The sequence below is a fragment of the Rhincodon typus genome, chromosome 10, assembly GCF_021869965.1.
Source record: "Rhincodon typus isolate 14 chromosome 10, sRhiTyp1.1, whole genome shotgun sequence".
Classification (NCBI taxonomy): domain Eukaryota; kingdom Metazoa; phylum Chordata; class Chondrichthyes; order Orectolobiformes; family Rhincodontidae; genus Rhincodon; species Rhincodon typus.
In genome coordinates, this window is record NC_063341.1 from 19738395 (window position 1) to 19758225 (window position 19831).

Consider the following 19831-nt stretch of genomic DNA (forward strand, 5'->3'; position numbering starts at 1 on the left):
TACATTAAAATCACTGAAAGGCTAAAGTCAAATTTCATTTCCATTAAATTGCTTGCTGGGAACTTCACTGATCTCTTGCAATTGAATCTCCCAATGCTTTCCATCGTTTAGTGAAACTATATATGGGGAGTAATTTAAATATATAATGTTTCTTCATTTACTTTTCGATATTTTCTAATAACTGCATCCATTTCAAGGTGTTTATTAAATAGAGATGATGATTGGTTCATTTTGTAATTATTAATAGTTTTGAACTCCCCTTCAATAGGAAAACTACCAATCGGTAATTTCATTTAGTAGGTAGGTGGTTATGATTGTGTATAATTAGAATATAGCTGACTTTTTGAAGTATAGTAAAAGTCACCATAGTCCTAGCAAAGGGCTGCTCCCTCATGAGAGAGGTATGACTTGTGGTGGTTTAACCTGAGGGTCACCGCACCTCAGGGGAGGGGAAGGTTGAGAAGGTGAATCCTTCATGATAACCTCAGCCAGTATGGTAATTGAACCCACTGAAGCACCGTATATCTATGCTGTGCATTATCAATGAGACATCATTAGGTAGACAGGTTCATTCATTCAACAGTGTGAATGAGAAAGGAATAAAGCAAGAAAGCTTTGCAAAGTTAATATTTTCCACTTGTTTTCAATTACCTTGATGTAAACTTTTATGACAAAAACGAACACTAAGATTTCTGAAGAGGAATTGTCATTAATTCAAACTAGTCTAAATTTTTTCACCCATTCTTTCCCAGCAATGGTCCAAATTTTTCCAAACATAAATTGATTTTGAGTTTAATATGTTAGAAATTACTGGCTGCTGCCATAAAGATGTTATTAATTCTAATAATGAACTGTGAGATTTGTTGTCCTACGTGCACAATGCACCAAATACTTCTTATCCATGGGGTGATAGGGACACAGACTTCCCCTGGATAACAAAATACGCAGATACCACTCCTTTGTAACTGTGTGTCTACTGTGAAAGACTGCATAATCGGACCAGAAGAGTCAATGGGGAGAAAGAAAGATGGAGCCTGCAGCTGATCTTGCAAATACATGGATCCACTACTAGTGAATCAGTGGATAATGAGGAGTGAGTGAACTAAACTTACTGAAGTAAGAAAGATTCTATGAAGTCATAGATGAATTGTAAAGGTCATACCTGTTGGTGTTTATAAACAAACTAACACTTTAGATCAGTCTCTGACTTATAACTTTTGTGTCGCTGGACAACCTCAAGTGAATCTGAGCCACTTGAATATTTAGTGCAGTGTTTCAGCTGGAATATGTAATGAAGAAATAGTTTGTTCTTTTTGGAAGCTACCCCTATTGAGATTTGTGAGGGTATTTCTATATTCAGATAACTAAGAATGTTAGACTATTTATTTAGCTTGGATTGAAATATCTATTGAAACTAAATCATGAACATTTTGTGTATATGTTCTTTGTTCAGTTTTTAGAGTCATTCATTCCTACAAACTGCAATAACCAGGTACAGTTACTGTGATTAGGACCAGTCTTTAGAATGTTGCTTTATTCTAAGAGATCATCCTTTTTTTTCTCAAACATTTCATTTCTCCCTCTGAAAAGTATGTATTAAAGAGAAAGCAAAGGATTTTTTTGCCATTTATAAGTGACCACAGTTGTGTGAGTTTTGATTTCAGCTGGTGCTGTTCAAGCATCAGTTCATCAAACATGGACACAAAGTCATAAACTGGTACAAATATTCAGGACATTTTTCACAGGGACATGTCAACCTTTTGATCAACACCACTTCAAAAATTCAGTGCTCCATTTAGCAGAAGAGCTTGGCTTAGGTTGAAAGATATTCACTTCGTAAATTACATAAATTTAAAGAACTGTTTATCTGACAAATTGGCACTGCGCTAGTGTTCTGGAACTTAAGCACGGGAAATCAGAATAAGCTCCCACACATTATAGCAACTCCAATGTACCATGAGAGCAATTCTATCAAATCAACTGAGCATAGTCAGTGTCAGAGCAATCATTTTGTAAACAGTATAAGTTCATTCAGAATTATGAAAGATATTATTTTATAAAGGTGTTATCCGTTGTCTATTATATTGACATGATACCTACCTCAAGAATTATGCTAATTGGGATTCATAAGAAATCTCCATCACTGATCTCTCATCTGATTCTCTGTAGGCAATGATCTATCAATGACTGGATATCTCCAGCTCCCTGTAGAGAATTCCAAAGATCCACAGCCCATTTAATGAAGAGGTATCTTCTCATTAAGGGATCCTAAATGTTCAACCTCTTAATGTGATGCTGAGACCACCCCCCCACCCACTGCAACCTGCCCAGCCTAGACCCCTCAGGCAGGGGAAGCATGCACCCAGCATCTAACCTCACAAGTTACTGAAGAATATTACTGAAAGCTGAATACTCTGTCTGGTGAAATGGATGTTGAGGAGCCAAGGAGGCTGTGCAGGGTTCTATTTCATGTTGGAATGATAAATTATACAGCAATATAAGTGAATAGTGTCCTTCAATGCATATAATAATTCAGTGTTCCATCATTGTTAAATAATTACAAGATATACATGATATGCAAAGAATTCAAAATTATCAACATTGCTACAGGATAAGTAATATTGCTCTGAGATCCAGTTTAGACAAGCAGTTGGGCAACGCCATATTTGAGACATCCTTCCAGGGATTCTTGTGTCCTTCAGTCTTCTATTTGCTCAGACTGTGAGGGGGGAGTAGGAACTCAATGAATAAATCTTTGGAATGTACCAGCAGTGACTGTGGGAATTACATTCCAAGCCAATGCATTGCAGGGCAGGAAGGTCTTAGAACCTGGCAACAGGTCAGGATCCCAATGTCATCCTACCCTTTGCCAGCATTCCTTGATGCATCAGTGAAGGTGAGTTGGGAACATCCTTGCATTTGTTAGGTGAGTAATTGGGAAGTGGTTGGAGTCATTACAAAGGAAATTAATTCTGAATGCTGAATACCCCAAACACAAGCTGTTACCCAACCTGACAGCAACTCACCCAGATCATATAGCCCAGGAACAGGGTGAGGACCTTTTTAAGTGAAACTAACTAGCTGGAAATGTTTTGACCAGCCATAGCCATTGAGATACAGCTGTTCAAAGCATTGCCTCTCTCTGAGAGGCAGTCCCTGCTTGAAAGTGACTGTCAAATTCTTAAAGGCTCCTTACCAGTCTTAACAGTTTACCCACCTTCACTGCTCCTCCATAGGGTCTACAGTTGGGGACCCGCTCCCTCAACAGTCCCAGACTGTCACAGCAGATGACTGCTGACATCTACAACCTCCTACAACAAGATCTCCTTCCTAGTGGAGCAAAAGCATTGCCTTGGCCAATGGCCAACAAGATACCTGTCACTGCAGACATGTTCATTTCCTGCCAACTCACCCCCACCCCCACCCCCACGGCCAATCTGCCAAAACTGCATATCTTTGGACCATGGAAGGAAACCAGGCCGAAACCCATGCGGACATGGGGAGAATGTGCAAACTCCACCCGGTGACCCAAAGCTGGAATCGAACCTGGGACCCAGGCATTGTGAGGCAGCAGTGCTAGCCACTATGCTGCCTTCATCATTTGTGGAAGATGACCGTGAAGCATGGCCAAGAGAGGCTATCGGCCAAAGGTGAGAGAGAGCATTGGCTACTCCAATAGCAGTGTAAGGTGATTGGAGAGAGAGAGATGAGTGAAGCTAAAGGTGTGTTGATCTGAGGAGTGATGTGCAGGGAATCGTTGGGAAAGTGGCACCTGAAAATGTCATGCTGCTTTGCTTTCCTTCTTCCCGACATCCTGGAAGCTCTTGATGCACAGTTTCATTTTGGAGGGATCAAACTGCAAACTTCTATCACTTCCAGCCACACCTGCTTGGTGGGACAGGTTGTCCTGTTCCTCCAGTTCCTGGGAGAGCTGACCTCACTGCAGGTCCGGAGCTTCCAGAGAATGGACACAAGCAGAGGAAGTAAATCCTTCTAACCCAAGGTTGAATCCTTTTAATTAGAAACCCTTCCCTTGACAGAACGACTGTGTTTTCAGACAATGACCATTTACTCTGTGAAAGAGTATTGGCAAAGTGCACAAATCAGTCAGTCAGTTTCCCAACCTAAAAATTGTTCTGCCATTCTGACAGACTGAGATGAGAAAATTCAGCCCATTGCTTCTAATAATGTGCTAAGAATTGCCTTTAATTTTAAACAGTGGTCACAGTTTTTATTGGTGAAATGTATTTTGCCTCCATTTTCGCCACTATATAATGAATGGCTATTTTACTCATTGGTTGTTTGTCTGTTGTAGTTGTTTGGAAAGTGAGGTGATTGGAAGACCTTGATGGTCAGTTTATGTATTCTTTAGTGGTTGATTGATATGCATCAAAATTAAATTGCTAAGCTTGGATACAGTGCAGGGAATTTGCATAGATCTTTTGGTTCTAGACAGGCTTGGTCTGTAGATAGAGCTTCAGTCAGTCTATGTGTGGCCATGAGAAAAGGTATTGGGAAAGATACAAACTCTAGCAGTTACAACACCTCAAAGCACTTTCAGAGCTGAAAAACAATGGGCTGAGGTTTTGGTTTTACAAATGGCGTAAAATGTGAAGGAGCAGATTAGCAACCTGTTGTATGCTATGCCCGTTATATGGCGCGTTTGCTTTAACCCATCTATTGGCTTTGAAAGGAAGTAGTGAAGGTTATGTAATAAGTGCTCCTATCCACTTCACCCTTCGACTAAAGTTGAAAGCTTCACCCAGTGACACAGAATTTAAACTCTTAAAAAACATTATTCTATAGAGTACTGGTGCTGAGGCTTTGCTGCTCATTGGGATGCATCACAGACATCTGTTGGCTGCTCAAGAGAATATGTACATTTTCCAAATTTGTACTATAGGAACCAAAACAGATATATACATGGGCAGCATTTGGTTTCAACTGACCCTTTCAGTTTAACAGAGAATGTTATTCCAAAATATTATCTTAGTTATGTACTTCCCAAATTTGCAACGTGTTTTTCTAACATGTCAGGTTGAATAACCCAGGCAACTTCAAGGGAATAAATGAGAAAAGCTCCACGTTTTTATGTAGTTAACTACAACATGTGAAAGAACAAATATGAACCATTCAGTCTAAGTCATTTGATTTCTATATCTGAGGTACTTTATCCTCATATAGATTGATGTGTTTGAGTGTAGGAAGATGTTTGGTTTGTCACAGTAAAATAAGGAAATAAAGGCTAACCAAATATAGCAGCCAAGAACCAATTTTCAACTGAAATGTTATGCAACTAAACAAAATATAAGAATATTTGACTTTTCACCAAGTGCCCCACCGTGTAGCTTTCTTGCAGGTTATGACAGTGAACCATACAGCTAAGAAAGATTCCATCTTCTGAACCAAGCTGAGTTCGGAGATCCCACCAAATAGGAACATGATGCAAGGATTACAGGTGACCAAGCATTAAGGGGAGGCTGAGAGGTGACCTTACAGAAGTTTATAAAATCATGAGGGGCATGGGTAGGGTGAATAGCCAAGGTCTTTCTTTTTCCCCCAAAAGTAGGGTGTCCAAAACTAGAGGGCATGGGTTTAAGATGAGAGGGTAAAGATTTAAAAGGAACCTAAGGGACAACTTTTTCACGCTAAGAGGGTGGTGTGTGTATGGAATGAGCTACCAGAGGAGGTGATGGAGACAGATACAATTACAACATTTAAAAGGTATCTGGACGGGTACACGAACAGGAAGGATTTAGAGGGAATATAGGCCAAATGGGACTAGATATCTGGTTGGCATGGACAAGTTGGACTTGAAGGGTCTGTTTCCATGCTGTACATTTCTGACTCTATAACAAGCAGTTCCCAATTGCTATTCAGTTGCTTTTACTGAATGAACAAGTGGATGGACACAAGCAAAATAAAATATTGGCCTTGATTGTGATGCTGTGACAATTAAGTTGGTCAATCTAGCAAACATTGACCATCAAAGCTATGGCCAAAAACACACATATGATGCTAGAAAAGTTTACTAAAGCAGATTTGAAGCCATGAGAGAAGTCTTTGGGAAAATTAACTGGGAAACCATACCTAAAAATAGAACAGGAAAATTATATTGATGTTGGGAGAAAGAAGCAAGAAAGAAAAGCAGAAGTAACAAGACCTACACTATTAAATAAAGAGGTTAGAAAAAATATGCAATAGATAACAAAACTTTGATCAGGATTCATACAAAAGCTAAATATAGATAAGCAAGACAAATTGAGACATTTTGTGGAAAGACATTAGGGCTGATGGTTGATGTAGATGTAGTTCATATTTTGAAAAAATAGGTAAGGCCTGGGGCCTATAGTTATAAGTCTGTTACTCCTAGAATTTGTAACGGGAAAATAACTGAAGGTATTGTACAGAATGTCATAAAAGAATGTGAAAAGAACACCGATATCATAAGTGACAAACAGTGTGGTAGTCAAATTCATGCCTGACAAACCAAAAATCCTTTGAGATGGTGCTGCATTGCTTCCCAAACTTTCCTTCCCCAGTGTGTCACCATATTGCTGTGACCCCTCAGTGAGAACCAGTGCGATGGGGGAACTGAGAGAACAGAATCCCAGCTATTAAAATGTGGTTGCAACTCTCTGGCAGACACTGGTGACTAGGAGCTCAGAATTTCCAAAATTTCAGCTTGAAACTCTTAGGTCCCTGGCCCGAAATTTGGAAAGCTGCGTGATAGTGGATAATCAGGTAGGTTGGCTTGGATTTTCAAATGACGATCAACAAAGTTCCTTCATGGGATTAATAGGGAAGATCAGGTCTTGCAGCCTAGATAATAACATTGACCAAATGGATTAGGAACTTGTTCAGCAACATTCAGAGAGGTGGTGAGAAATGGTAAATGATGCACGGAGTTCCAGAGATGTGTTCTAGGACCTCTGCTATTTACAATACTTACGAATATTATAGAAGAGTGGTACTATTAAAATTGCTGACAAGGTGAATCACTGTGTGGGCAGATAATGAGTCGAAAGTAAATTGGTCCCAGTCTATCTAAAGCTGATCAATTATGTAGATGGCCTGAAATATGGCAGAAGATTCTTAATGCAGTTTTAAATAAAAGATAATGCATATAGGAATAGGTAATCATTAACGTGCCCCACCCTGCACAAAGTGACTTCTATAAATTCAAGGAGTGGTCTATCCTGATAAGAATAATGAAAATGACTAACTAAATCAAGAAAATAAAGAACTCTATTAGTTAAGATGAGAAACTGAATCGTTTTAGAGTGATAAATGATCATACTCTGATCTGTGTGCATGAATTACCAGTAAGTCAGATTTTGTGATGAATGTGTGAAGCATCAGATTACAAATCAGAGGAAGAATATCACTGTACTGACCAATGACCAATGACCAATACTAGAATAAGTGCCAAATTTTATTCTGCCTCACCACCAAACTCATGTAGATAGATTAGGATTTTTTTTTTAAAGAAAGTGATGAAGATGAGTTGAGACCTTCAGAGATGAAGTTATAAAGCAAGGCTCATTGGAGAAATGAAGACAGAAGTTTCTCAACTAATTACAGGCACTGATAAAATTGAAATAAGTAAAATACTTATTTTGGGCAATGAATATAAGGTCAAAGAATGCAAGTACAAAATTCACTAATGATGTCCCATCACAAGACTAAATTTTAAAAATTGGACTGATAATAGTGGATAAGAAAGCTTAGGAAATTAGACATGTGAATGGCACTTTTCCCTCAACAAGAAATAGGGGGACAAAATTAGTGTCCCAAAGAGTGGGAGACCAACAGTTCAATGCTGATTAACCATTCATGGGCTATTGGCAGAAAAAAAGCCAGAAGGATTCAAAAGCATTCAACCAAAATCCATGCTCTAACAAATGAAGAAAGGCTACAAATTACATAGTGCCAGAGGCCTGCCTACAGTTGTATAAGGCTCCAGAGCAAGAATCCACCACCCTTCACCACCAACATCACCAAGATTTTCAATAGGTTGGTCAGGACAGTTTGGGATTGGGGGCAGTGTTCACGGAAGAGCAGTCCAAAAGGTTACAGAGACAAAAAGTTAGCATGTCACTGAGAGTAGACGCCACACCAGAAGTGCTGATTTTTACCTGTATTGCAGGAAAGGCAGTGGAATTACCTGGGTACTGCACAGACCACAATGTGTTAAGTCCCAAGAGCAGTTTGATACCTCAGTGCTGTTAGAACTAAGGCTAGATGCTCGGAGTTATTAGGCAGTCAGGGCTTAGGAAAAGTCCTTGGAAGTTGTGATGACTCACATGGAACTGGGTGCCTAATACATCAGCAGTAAAGCTGAGAGTGGGGGCTGAAAGGCCACAAGAGGTGTCTATTGGCTGCACACTAGCATGATTGGAGCTCTAGGAGAAATGTAGGAAAGATCTAGCTTGAAACAGGCTGTCAGCCAAAAGCTAGAGTTATGCCTGTGAGTACATATTGGCATGTGGTTTTCAAGAGTCCAAAGGAGAGCACACCCAGAACAGGACGGTGATCGACAAAACAGGAACAGTTACTGAGGCAGTCTGTGGCACAGCTTCCCTTGAAATAAAGTTTCAAGGCTGGGTCAGCAAAGAGAAAAATCATAATCCCTTGAGAAGTTTAATGAGATTCGATGACCCACAATATCAGTAACATCCAGGGGTCACTGAGAAATCCATGGGTTCTGTCTCGATTATATTATATATTTAATGAGTGCCATGGGTTATTCAAGCTGATATTACAATCTACAATACAGATAATTTATATTATTTCAATGTATAGAATAAAATGTTGTTTGTTCAAAACAGTAGAATCACATGGCTCTATTCTTTTAGAAGGTACTTGGGATCACATCTTTTTGTCTACTTTTAAAAATAAGGATTATAGGTTCCAAACCAGATCATAACATTAACTTGGGTGGTCTCCTCTGAGATTGTAACATCATTTGATCGTCTCGTGATACCTGGTGTGAAAATGATTTCTGCAAATGTTACTTTGTGGTTTGAAAGAACCAATACTCAAAAGAATCTGTCAAATACACAAACTTTCTCAAGTGGTTTTATGCTGTTGCATGCACAAATTTTACCATAGCACAATAAATAGTTTAACTAACTCCTGATAAAACCAGGACTCAACATCTTAGTCAAAAAGTGTTGTCTCGTACTCATTAGGACAATTCACAAGAAGTATTAAAGTAAAGGGAAAGCTATATATTTATACTGTATGAATGGACAGCACTGATAAGTTAACAAGTAGCGGCTGATTGGTAGAGACAGTGCCATGGAGAATGCACTAGTTAATGATGACTGATAGTTAAGTGCCAAGCTTTGTTTACATTTCAAACTAAACAGATTGAATCCGAATGGCTAAGACATTGTCCTGAGAAATGAACCAAAAAACGGCTATCACCCATTTTGTTGAATTGAAACAGGCATAGTTTGTGTACATGTTATTTCTATCTGCAAAGAATATGGCCCTGTGTATTAATGGCCCAAATATTCCAAGTTTGGTTGTCACAGTCATATTGACACACTGCTCATTTATTTTTACATTAGCGCTGAGCTCTGCCTTTCTATCTGGGAACTCCAAATGTGGATTCTTTACAAATTCAAACCATGTTCCATTTTGATCAATGTGCCATGCTCTGAAATGTAAATGTCCAGCAGTACAGCTGGGGAAGAATAAGCATGTACGGTAAGTGTGGGATTAGCTTGGCAGTTGTTGAGGTGTTTGGATGGCAAAGGAATATGGTACCAGGTTGGTAGTCTGCCTGTGAGATGCCCAGTGGTAGGGCACCAGGTTGTAGGGTATCAGCTAAGTGGGGTGCCAAGCGAGTGATGGAATGCTTAAAGTAGGTCAGCCACTGGGGGAATGTTGGAGATAGAGGGTGATGGGGGGAGGTGACTGGAAGTGATGGATGGTAGTTCCAGAGAGTGAAAGGGTGGCTGTGAGGGTGAGGTGTTGAGACAGACAGGGATGGGAGGGTAGTAGGGACTGAGAAGGATGTGGTGTTGAGCCAAAAGGTGAGTGGATGGGCCAGCAAGGTGGATGTGGGGCTGAACGACAAGGGGAACTGCCAGCTGCAGAAGGGATGTCCAGGCAACTAGGCAAGAAGGGTGACCAGCGGGTGGGAGTGACGTTGTCAAGCTCATAGGCAATGTGTGTGGTTGGCAACTGGACTGACAGGGCCAAAGGAGCTTCATCCTAGCAGTGAGGGAGTCAGGGTCTTCCAGTGTGGTGGGGTCATATTGGGTTGTGAGGAGCCATTTCAGGGGGAGAGGGGTGATGGTTTTCAGATGTCCAGGGAGTGGTCAGAGGAGGTGTAGTTGGGGGGTGGGAAGAGAATGTGGTGTATTAAGTTGCACATTAGCTTAATAGTTACCCACGAGTTAAAAACCTCATACAAGTCATTAACTATTAACTATTAACTATTAACTACCCACCATCATATGCAGCTTCCACTACACACACCCACGTTGCAGGGGACCAAATGATAATCCTGAAATGGGTGTCTTTAATAATTCGTTCCATGATTGGGCAACATTTGTTGAGTAATCACGATTAATATTGGATCCAGTTAGTGAAAAATACGATGCATGTTGACGTTGTGTAGCAGCAATGTGAAACTGCTGAATTCACCAACGGCTTCAGTGTTGCTCAGAATTTGAAATAGTGTAATCCAAAGGAAATGGGCACTTTATAGGACCAACTGTGACTGCCCTTGGCCCAAACATGGGTTTGCACACGATACAGCTAGAATTAATCCATTCAGGGTAGCTGACATCCTGCAGGTTGACTTTGATGCTCCCTGGCTCATGCAACATTTATGAGGTTGAGAATAATGCTAACCTTTTCACACGTGGATCTAGAGGAATCCCAACCTGTAAACCAACCAGTGAAGGCAGGCTTGTGATAGATAGTACAGATGAACCCACTGTTCAGTTTCTCAACTAGGGCAGTGAGGAAGGGCGAATTTGAGGGCTGGATGGAGCGCATTTGGACATATAAGAAACTACTTGCATGCGGCCACTGTAGCAAAACTTTCATCCACGTAACGGATATTGCAAATAGTAGGAGGTTAGGTGTCCTTTCCATTAGCATCTCACTGGGGATCCGACAAAGAATTGGAACTGCATGAATTGCTGAGTTAATAAGTTTAGTGAATACTAAACTTAGGTCGAGACCACCATGGTATAGTGTTGCAGTGCAAATGTCTGTGGCTTCCCTGACTGGTTCAACAGTGCATAGGCTAACAACATCACATGAGCCCATGAACACTGCATTGTTATCACTGTGCAAGTCATGTATGGTCTTCACTAATGTGAAGGAGTCCTTCACCACACTCCGCAAATGTTGTCTCTCTATTTCTTGTCGTAATGAGTGCGTGACAAAAAGCATTAGCAAAAGATTTTCAACAGTACTCAAGTTCTGTACTGCCAAATATCAATAGGTAATAACTGTATTAACAGTCAAACTGAAGAATAAATTCAGCAATACAATAGTCTGCTATGCACTCACATTATAAAAGAATAGATAGGCACTAGAAGATTGTTGGTTCATGCAAACAATTGGTAATTAATCCCTAAGTGAATAATATTTAATGGATTATAAAAGATATCACAGCACAATGATCTAGGAGAACCTGCTCTCCCACTGGCTATGATTAATAATTATTCACATTGCAAGATTTGCTTTGAAAATTCCTCTCCAGGTCATTTAATTATATCATTATTTTATGTGTTCTTTTCTCGTCGGGACGGAAAATGTATTATGAGTGTCTTTTAGATGTTCTGAGTCCGCACACACACACATTGGTCAGCTCCTGCTGCCGAACCAATAGTAATGAAATCAATTAATAAAGTTACTGGACTCTGCAAGATTAGATATAATCTTATGTCAGTACAAAATAGCGGAATGGGTGAGGAGCTTCCAACACAATGGAGTTCAAGAGACAAGTTTATAGCCCAGGGACCAAATAATGACTCGTATTGATTTAAATTCATTTCCACCCTTTGATTGATGGAAATAATCATGAGTCAATCTGTTTGAGGATTTAATTTGAAAATGTACTACGGGTCACACTACTGCATTCCAAAAATGTCTGCATCCAACTATCTGCCATGTGACTCCACATTTCAGAAATAATGGACTGTACTTAGAAAGTAGCAAGGAAGAGCCTTCAGTGGGAGGCCCGGAGTCTGGTCCATGTATCTGTTTCTTAATAGCTTTTTTTTTATTCAGAAACTGCAATTCATGAGGAAGATTCAGGGATTTTGGAGGTTTAAGGTTACTTTGGCTTTGGAAGTTGTCAATCATGAAATCAGGGTAATATCAAAGGAGTCACAGTTAAAATGAACTTCGAAACCAGTGGGAATTGAGGAGACTTTTGGTGCCATTATAAAAGGAGAAATTTCAATAATGCTTTCAGGTCAAAGGGTATTCCAATATAGTATCTTTTATGAAGGACATACACTTCATTTATGTCCAACTCATCCGTCATGAAGAGACTCTGTCTGAAGGCTGGTGCTGCAGATTATTTTAAGAGCTATCAGTGTGTACCAGATGGTTCATTAGCAGTGCATCCACAGGTCAAAGGTTTCAGAATCATTTAGAAATGTCAAATTGAAACAAGAGCATTGTCAGCTTTTAACTGCGATTTACAGCTAAAGGTTTGGATATTAATTCAATCTCAGGTCTGTAAATTAATCAGGAATTAATGTACTATGTATAATTTGGAAATATATGCAGCAAATAAGGGGGCTGGGCCTTGGTCATGTTGTAGCTGTCACAATGGTTTCTCATGCTGAATGTATAACACCTTAACCTAGAAATGTTCCTTAACTTCTCTCTGTTCTATTTGTTCTTGCTTTGACCAATATAAAAGAAAGCTAACAGCTTCATCTTCTCAATAAGACTGAAAAAGAAACAAATTTTGTAAAATGAGCAGAGACAGACATAGTAATTATTAACAAAATTAAGTTAAATGTTTCATCCAATACATCTTTGTTCAGATCTTGGTTGACATGCTCTGTATTTGCACATTTTTATTTTTAATTGATATGATTAATTGTATTTCTCCAGCTTGCATGTTTGATCAAAAAACAGCCATCTATTGGGAAAAACCCTCCTCATTGATGAATTTTAGTTTGTATTTTTAGAAAAGACGAGAGGGGCAAACTACTTTTTTTTTGCATCTTGTTCCAATCCTTCACCCCCTGACTGCTTCAATTGGATATTAATCATGGTTCAACTATTTGTTTCAGATGTAAAAAACTTGGAGAACTACCACCTTGTTGAAAGTGTTCAGGAACAAGTTAATGCTGCACTGCTAGACTATACGATGTGTAACTACCCTCAGCAAACAGACAAGTTTGGACAGCTTCTCCTGCGATTACCAGAAATCCGGGCCATTAGCATGCAGGCCGAAGAATACCTCTACTACAAGCACCTGAATGGGGATGTACCCTGCAACAATCTTCTCATTGAAATGCTGCATGCTAAGCGGGCCTAAAACTAGATTCTTGGGGGCCTTTGCATCGATGAGCAGAAATTCTAAGCTACAGCAAGCAGCTGTTTTTTTTCCCTTAAAAGAAACAACAAAAACCTTTTCAGTGCACTAGATGGAAAGAGGACAACATAATGAGATCTGTTCATCGGGACACAAGTGATATATCAGGGTGTTGCCATGGAATCTGCCAACTGTGAACCCATCACACCTGTGCTACCCAACCCCCACCTCCCAAAGGAAACCTCTGTGAGGCCTTTAAGGAAGCGCTTACTCATATGAAGTTCACTTTGTCAAACTTGATGTCAAATTAATATCACGTCATTGTTTCTGATTTGTTTAGATTGACCATTAATTCTAGGAAATCGAAGAATAAGCATGGGAGTTGTGCACTAATGGCAATACAGTTGGGGCATCAAGTGCACTAAGAAACCCTTAAATTTCAAAGCATGTGGGATACAAAGCAAATGTGGTAACCGTAATGAGCCGTTATAACATTCTCGATACTCCTTCTTCCCCAAAGCTATGTCCCCAGTGATCATCAATGTGGTACCTGATAGGGGATCTAAAGGCTTGCCTGTAGTTGGCTTCACTCTCCATTTGCTTGTTCAAATTACCAGAGCCTATGTGTGAGGCCTGCAAAGGTTGCAAGAAACCATCTGTCAAGCAATTAATTTGACAACCACCTTACCTACCCATTAGGTTCTTTTCGCCAAAGCATACATGCTATTTGAAGTAGACCAAAGCCTGCTGCAGAACAATAACAAGAGAGGGGAATAAAACTATAACTTATCTTGGATTTTAAAACAAAAACACTCATCTCACATTCACAATTCTTAATACTTAACATACTAGTATTAAATTTGTGATGTCACAGTTAAGTGAGTCTTGCCTTATTTCTGTGAATTTGAATACGCGGAAGAATATAATTGAAGTGTTAATACTGTAAATTCAGCAAACAAAGGTGTTTACATTTACTAGCTCCTGTGGGAAAGAACTGTAATGACCTGAATTGCAAAGCAATGATTTCCTTAATTATGTTTGATCGGTAACTTTTTTACCAGTACTTAATTATGTCGTGAGACACTAAAATCAAAAAAGGGAATCTCACTAAGACTTTAATTTGAACAGACAGATCTTTGGCCACATGATCACTTATTGAGATTGTATAAACAATTAGTTCTTTTTCAGGACTGTTGGCTTTGTTATTGGAATAGTACCATTTATATTGTACATCATGGTTTAAAGTGTAGACAATTATGTTACTAATTTATTTCTTCATTGTTTCACCTTTGTGTAAGAGCGCAAGAATAACAAAGCCAAATAAATGCATTTGTTCACTGTAGCGCCTTTTGAAAATCAGCAGCTACAGCCAGTTCAGGGACAAACATGTATCTTAAAAAGAATCTCACAGTTCATTTAAATATATATATTATATATATATATATATAGTACGAATCTGAAAATGTAAAAAAAGGATAAATCTGCTGCAAATGATGTGAACTATGGCTTCATCTTTAGCTGAATGGAAAGATTTAAAGTTGAAATCTTGCATTAAATAAATTGTCTTGTAAACTGTATGTTCTATACCAAAGACTGTAGTTAGTTTATGTTTTCTGTACTCCATGGTCTCACTGCAGTGCAGAATGTAAAACCGTGATACTTACTTCAATGGACACAAGCACTGGACTAGGTTTGTCTGCCACAAATTACAGATAGGTGGACTGTGTCTCCTTTCTGTACTCTTAGCTGCCTGCTTCAGGTTGTAGGAAACCCCATTACTGATGTCTTACAGAACATTGTGAAGCTAATTCTCCGTTGTGTTGTTTACAATTATTTTGGAGAGTATTATGTGGTGCATTGCCCAAAATTCAATCAGAACAGTTCTACCTTGCAATTTCAAGGACGTTGCCTGGCCAACAACAGGTTCCTCTCACACTGCCCAACACAACGGGTTATAAGAAATGGCCGAGGTAATCGTTTTGCCTGGCAAATGCTGGTAGTAAATATAAACAGACACATCATGAAATAATGTTAAGCTTTTACTGTTATTATTGTGCTCTTTTGTGTGAACAGACATTCTGTCTTGTCAGTACTTTCTATGTATTGCTGATGTTCTGCAGCTGCAATGGATTTCAGACCATTCAACTCCTACTCAGTATGCAGTTACTTGGTTCACTACACTAAATGTACTATAACAAGTGGAATTACAGACTGTCATGTCATTTCTTGCCAAGAGTTTCTTTACACTGATGGAATTTTTCAGTATTTCAATAAATAATGATATGCGTGGCATATCAATTGTTGAGTCCAAACTTCTGGCATTGTTCATAATATGTGCACCAGCTTTCACTTTAATAAAGAAAAAGCAAAATGAACACTGAATAGCATTGTCTACTGTGAACAATATTGTTTAATGTCAAATGTAAATGGCCAGTGGTAAAAAACAAAATGGGCTTCTGTCTCTACACGCACACCTCTTACTTAACAGTGTACTTTGCCAGCTCCCGTGGATAGGACAGATGCCTGACACCAGATTCCCAAAACAACTACTCCAAATTCATTTGTAACAGGAGATTCCTGGAAGCTCAGCTGAAATGCTTTATGGATGCCCTTATAGTGTCTTGAAGAGAACAAGCATTCCCATTGCCTGTGGCTGACCAAAATGAAGATGGTTCACTCAGAATGTCACCAAAAACAGAGAAAGAATTTGCTAGGGGAAAGTAGAGGTGTAGGTGAGGCATCTGGGAGAATATACTACTCAAAGACCTATCCATGTAAATCTTCAAGCACCACCTTCCCCACATGACGAAGTCTACCGATCACAGTCTGCACTTACCAGCCATTCCTGAAACCATTGAACCAGTGTAGAAGCAAGTTATCCTTGATCCTGAAGAAATGCTTAAGAATATCTCCAACTGGACTGTTGCTGTCATCTTTAATGCATGATTAGGACAGTAATGAAACAATGTATAATACTCACAGCTGGATCCTATCCAAGTGCAGATGTGTCTTAGCATGTTATTATTGAGTATCTGTTCTTGCTTCATAAATAGTTAGTATTTCTGGAATCAATCTCTGTTCTAATCAAACCTGAGACTGATACGCAACCAAGTACCTACCTTCTTTTACAATTGTAATAGGTAACAGTTGCTCTTGTCATTTAAATAGAGGCTGGCATCTGAATTTTTCTCTGCAAAAGTGTTAGATGGATAAAAATATTTATCAATTGTCAACGAAATAACAAAATTGTCTTTTGAGGTGCAACATATCATGGCTGAAAATTCCAATGTGGTAGAAGGATAACACCATTTCTGATTCCCAACCTTTCTGTGGAGGTTTAAAGAACAGTAAATGCTGAAAACCACAAACTGTAACCAAAGGGTGCAGAAAAAGAGAAGTAAGTTAATTGTTCAAGTATTCATCTCAAGCATTGAGCTAGCTTCCTTATTCAAATGTCATTTTCAGTATCATTTCTCCAAGATACTTAACAAGTAACTTTTTCACTTCAACTTAGTCCTCTCCACTCGCATCCTTCGCAAATACTGGGACTCAATTATGTAGAAACTAGGAGCAGGAATAGGCCATTCAGCCCTTTGAGCCTGCTTCATCATTCGATATGATCATGGCTGATCCTCCATCTTGATGCTCTATTCCCACTTTCTCCCCAGGCACCATGATGCCTTTAAAATCTAAAAATGTACCTATTTCTTGAATATATTCAGTAACTTGGCCTTCACAGCCTTCTTAGGTAGAGAATTCTACATGTTTCCTACCCATTAAATAAAAAACTGATTTTCTTACCTCAATCTTGAATGTTCCAGCCATATCGTGGACCGTGTCTTCTGATTCCAGACTCCCAAACCGGGGAAAACATCTCCCTGCATCAAATTTGGATTTCACAAGCTTCAAAATCTCCCCTCCCCCTACCGCATCCCAAAACCAGTCCAGCTCGTCCCCGCCTCCCTAACCTGTTCTTCCTCCCACCTATCCCCTCCTCCCACCTCAAGCCGCACTCCCATCTCCTACCTACTAACCTCATCCCGCCCCCTCGACCTGTCCGTCCTCCCTGGACTGACTTAGCCCCTCCCTAACTCCCCACCTACACTCACCTTTACTGGCTCCATTCCTGCCTCTTCGACCTGTTTGTTTCCTCTCCACCTATCCTCTCCTCTATCCATCTTCTATCCGCCTCCCACTCTCTCCCAATTTATTTCAGAAACCCCTTCCCCTCCCCCTTTTCTGATGAAGGGTCTAGGCCCGAAACGTCAGCCTTTCCGCTCCTATGATGCTGCTTGGCTTGCTGTGTTCATCCAGCCCTGCACCTTGTTGTCTCGAATTTTCCAGCATCTGCAGTTCCTACTATCTCAAATTTGCCTCACCCTGTTAGAATTTTATATGTTTCAGTCAGATCCCCTCTCGTTCTTTTAAACCCTAATGAGAATACAAGCCAAGTTGAGTAAATCTCACCTCATAGGACAGTCCTGTCATTCATAGGACAGTCCTGTCATCCCCAGTATCAGTCAAGGGAACCTCTGCTACATCCTATCCTTTCTCAGGTATGGAAACCAAAACAGCATGTGGTCAGACCAAGGCCTTGTATAATCCTAACTTCTGAACTTCTCTTGCAATGAAGGCCAATGTAGCATTTGCCTTCCCAATTATTTGCTGTACCTGTTTGACCACTTTCATTGACTGGTGTATAAGGACACCTAGATACCTTTGCATGTCCACACTTCCTGATATATCATAGAGTCATACAGGATGGAAAGAGACACTTTAGAGACACACTTGTACATGCCGACCAGGTTTCCCATACTAGTTCCATTTGCCCCATATACCTCTTAAACCCATCCTATTTGTGTACCTATCCAAATGTCTTTTAAATATTGTAACTGTACCTGCATCTACCTCTGGCAGCTTGTTTCATGTATGTAACATCCTCTGTATGAAAAAGTTACCCATCAGGTCCCTTTTAAACCTTTCCCCTCTCACCTTAAACCTACACCCTCTAATTTTGGACTCCCCTACACTGGGGGAAAACACTTCTGCTATTCACCCTATCCATGCCCCTCATGATTTTATAAACCTCTAAGGTCACACCTCAATGCTGTTCCTGTCTGTTTTACTCACTGAAGTGTATAACTTCGCATCTCATCATGTTGTACTGCATATGCCACTTGCTTTGCCACTCACCCAACTTGTCTAAATCACCTTGAAGCCTCCTTGCATCTTCCTTACTGTTTCACAAGTATTAGAACGTGCTCACAGGGCCATTATTCAGGCAGTGGCAGGCTATGCGAGTGTGTGTGTGTGGGGCAACATCATGTCCCACATTATCCAAACACCTTGCAATAGTGACCAGAACTAGAAATCCAAGCTTATTTTAGCCCCTCTTTCCACCCTGGCTCACCCCTAGCTGATCCAGCACTGTCTGGGAATAAATTAGAATGATAGTGATCTGGTCAAACTATGTTTAATCTAGTTCAGATCATCAAAAAAACAGGAAATTTTCAAAAGAACTGGTAGCAATACAGAGAAAAGCCATAAATGTCTGATTCCTAGTCACTGATTGGAAAGATCACAGAAAGACCAGAGGCACCTGGGGCCAAAGGTCATATGGTTACCATCCTGTTTATGTTGGAAAATGGGGCAGTCTGCAAATGAACATTAACACCTTAAGGTCTGACCAGTTACAGTTTTGAGTAAGTTTTCTAATATAAGGCCAGGGCTTGTATCCAAAACAAGTCGGAGATTGGTTGAAATTTGTAGAACAGAACAGGGTCCTTCACCCAAGCTAGGGCCCAACACTATTGTCACACATCAATGAACAAGGCATGTTCCTCACAGGCCCTATTTGTTGGTCCAAAGCAGGCAGTAGTCCTTATAGAGGCGAAAGCAGACTATTCCAAAGGCGGGCGTTTTCAACATTCATAGCCCACTACTGGCAGGCTACTGTGATGCAACCAGCAAAGTGTTTGATCATCTGATGCTGCAAATTTTGCAAGCAGCACAATTGCAATGCTCACCTGATTGCTGCAGAAGACCAAAACTGGCCCTTTGTAATTTTTGGTGCAGAGAGGGAGTTCATAGAGGTATACCTATTTATAAAACCAACAGTAAAAATTAACTCAGGACATTATTCTAAACTACGCTACCAAATAAGAACTGGGAGACACAATTCAAACAGTGAAAGGTACTTTTAGGATGAGATCATTGAATATTTTTGCATACAAACAGCGATAAATGTGGAGATGAGAAGTCCTAATTTTAAAAAAAGTAACCGGATACTATATTTTGGGA

General features: G+C 39.8%; 1 protein-coding gene across 6 annotated transcripts in view; it reads left to right on the plus strand.

Annotated features, from left to right (window-relative positions):
- nr5a2 (nuclear receptor subfamily 5, group A, member 2) overlaps window positions 1-15103 on the plus strand; it is a 176009-nt gene extending 160906 nt beyond the window's left edge. For all 6 annotated transcript variants that reach the window (XM_048602299.1, XM_048602298.1, XM_048602301.1 and 3 more), the window contains one exon: window positions 13287-15103. In XM_048602299.1, coding sequence (XP_048458256.1) covers window positions 13287-13534 — 248 coding nt within the window. In that variant the 3' untranslated portion in view covers window positions 13535-15103. The remainder of the gene's footprint in view (window positions 1-13286) is intronic.
- Window positions 15104-19831: the final 4728 nt, after the last annotated feature.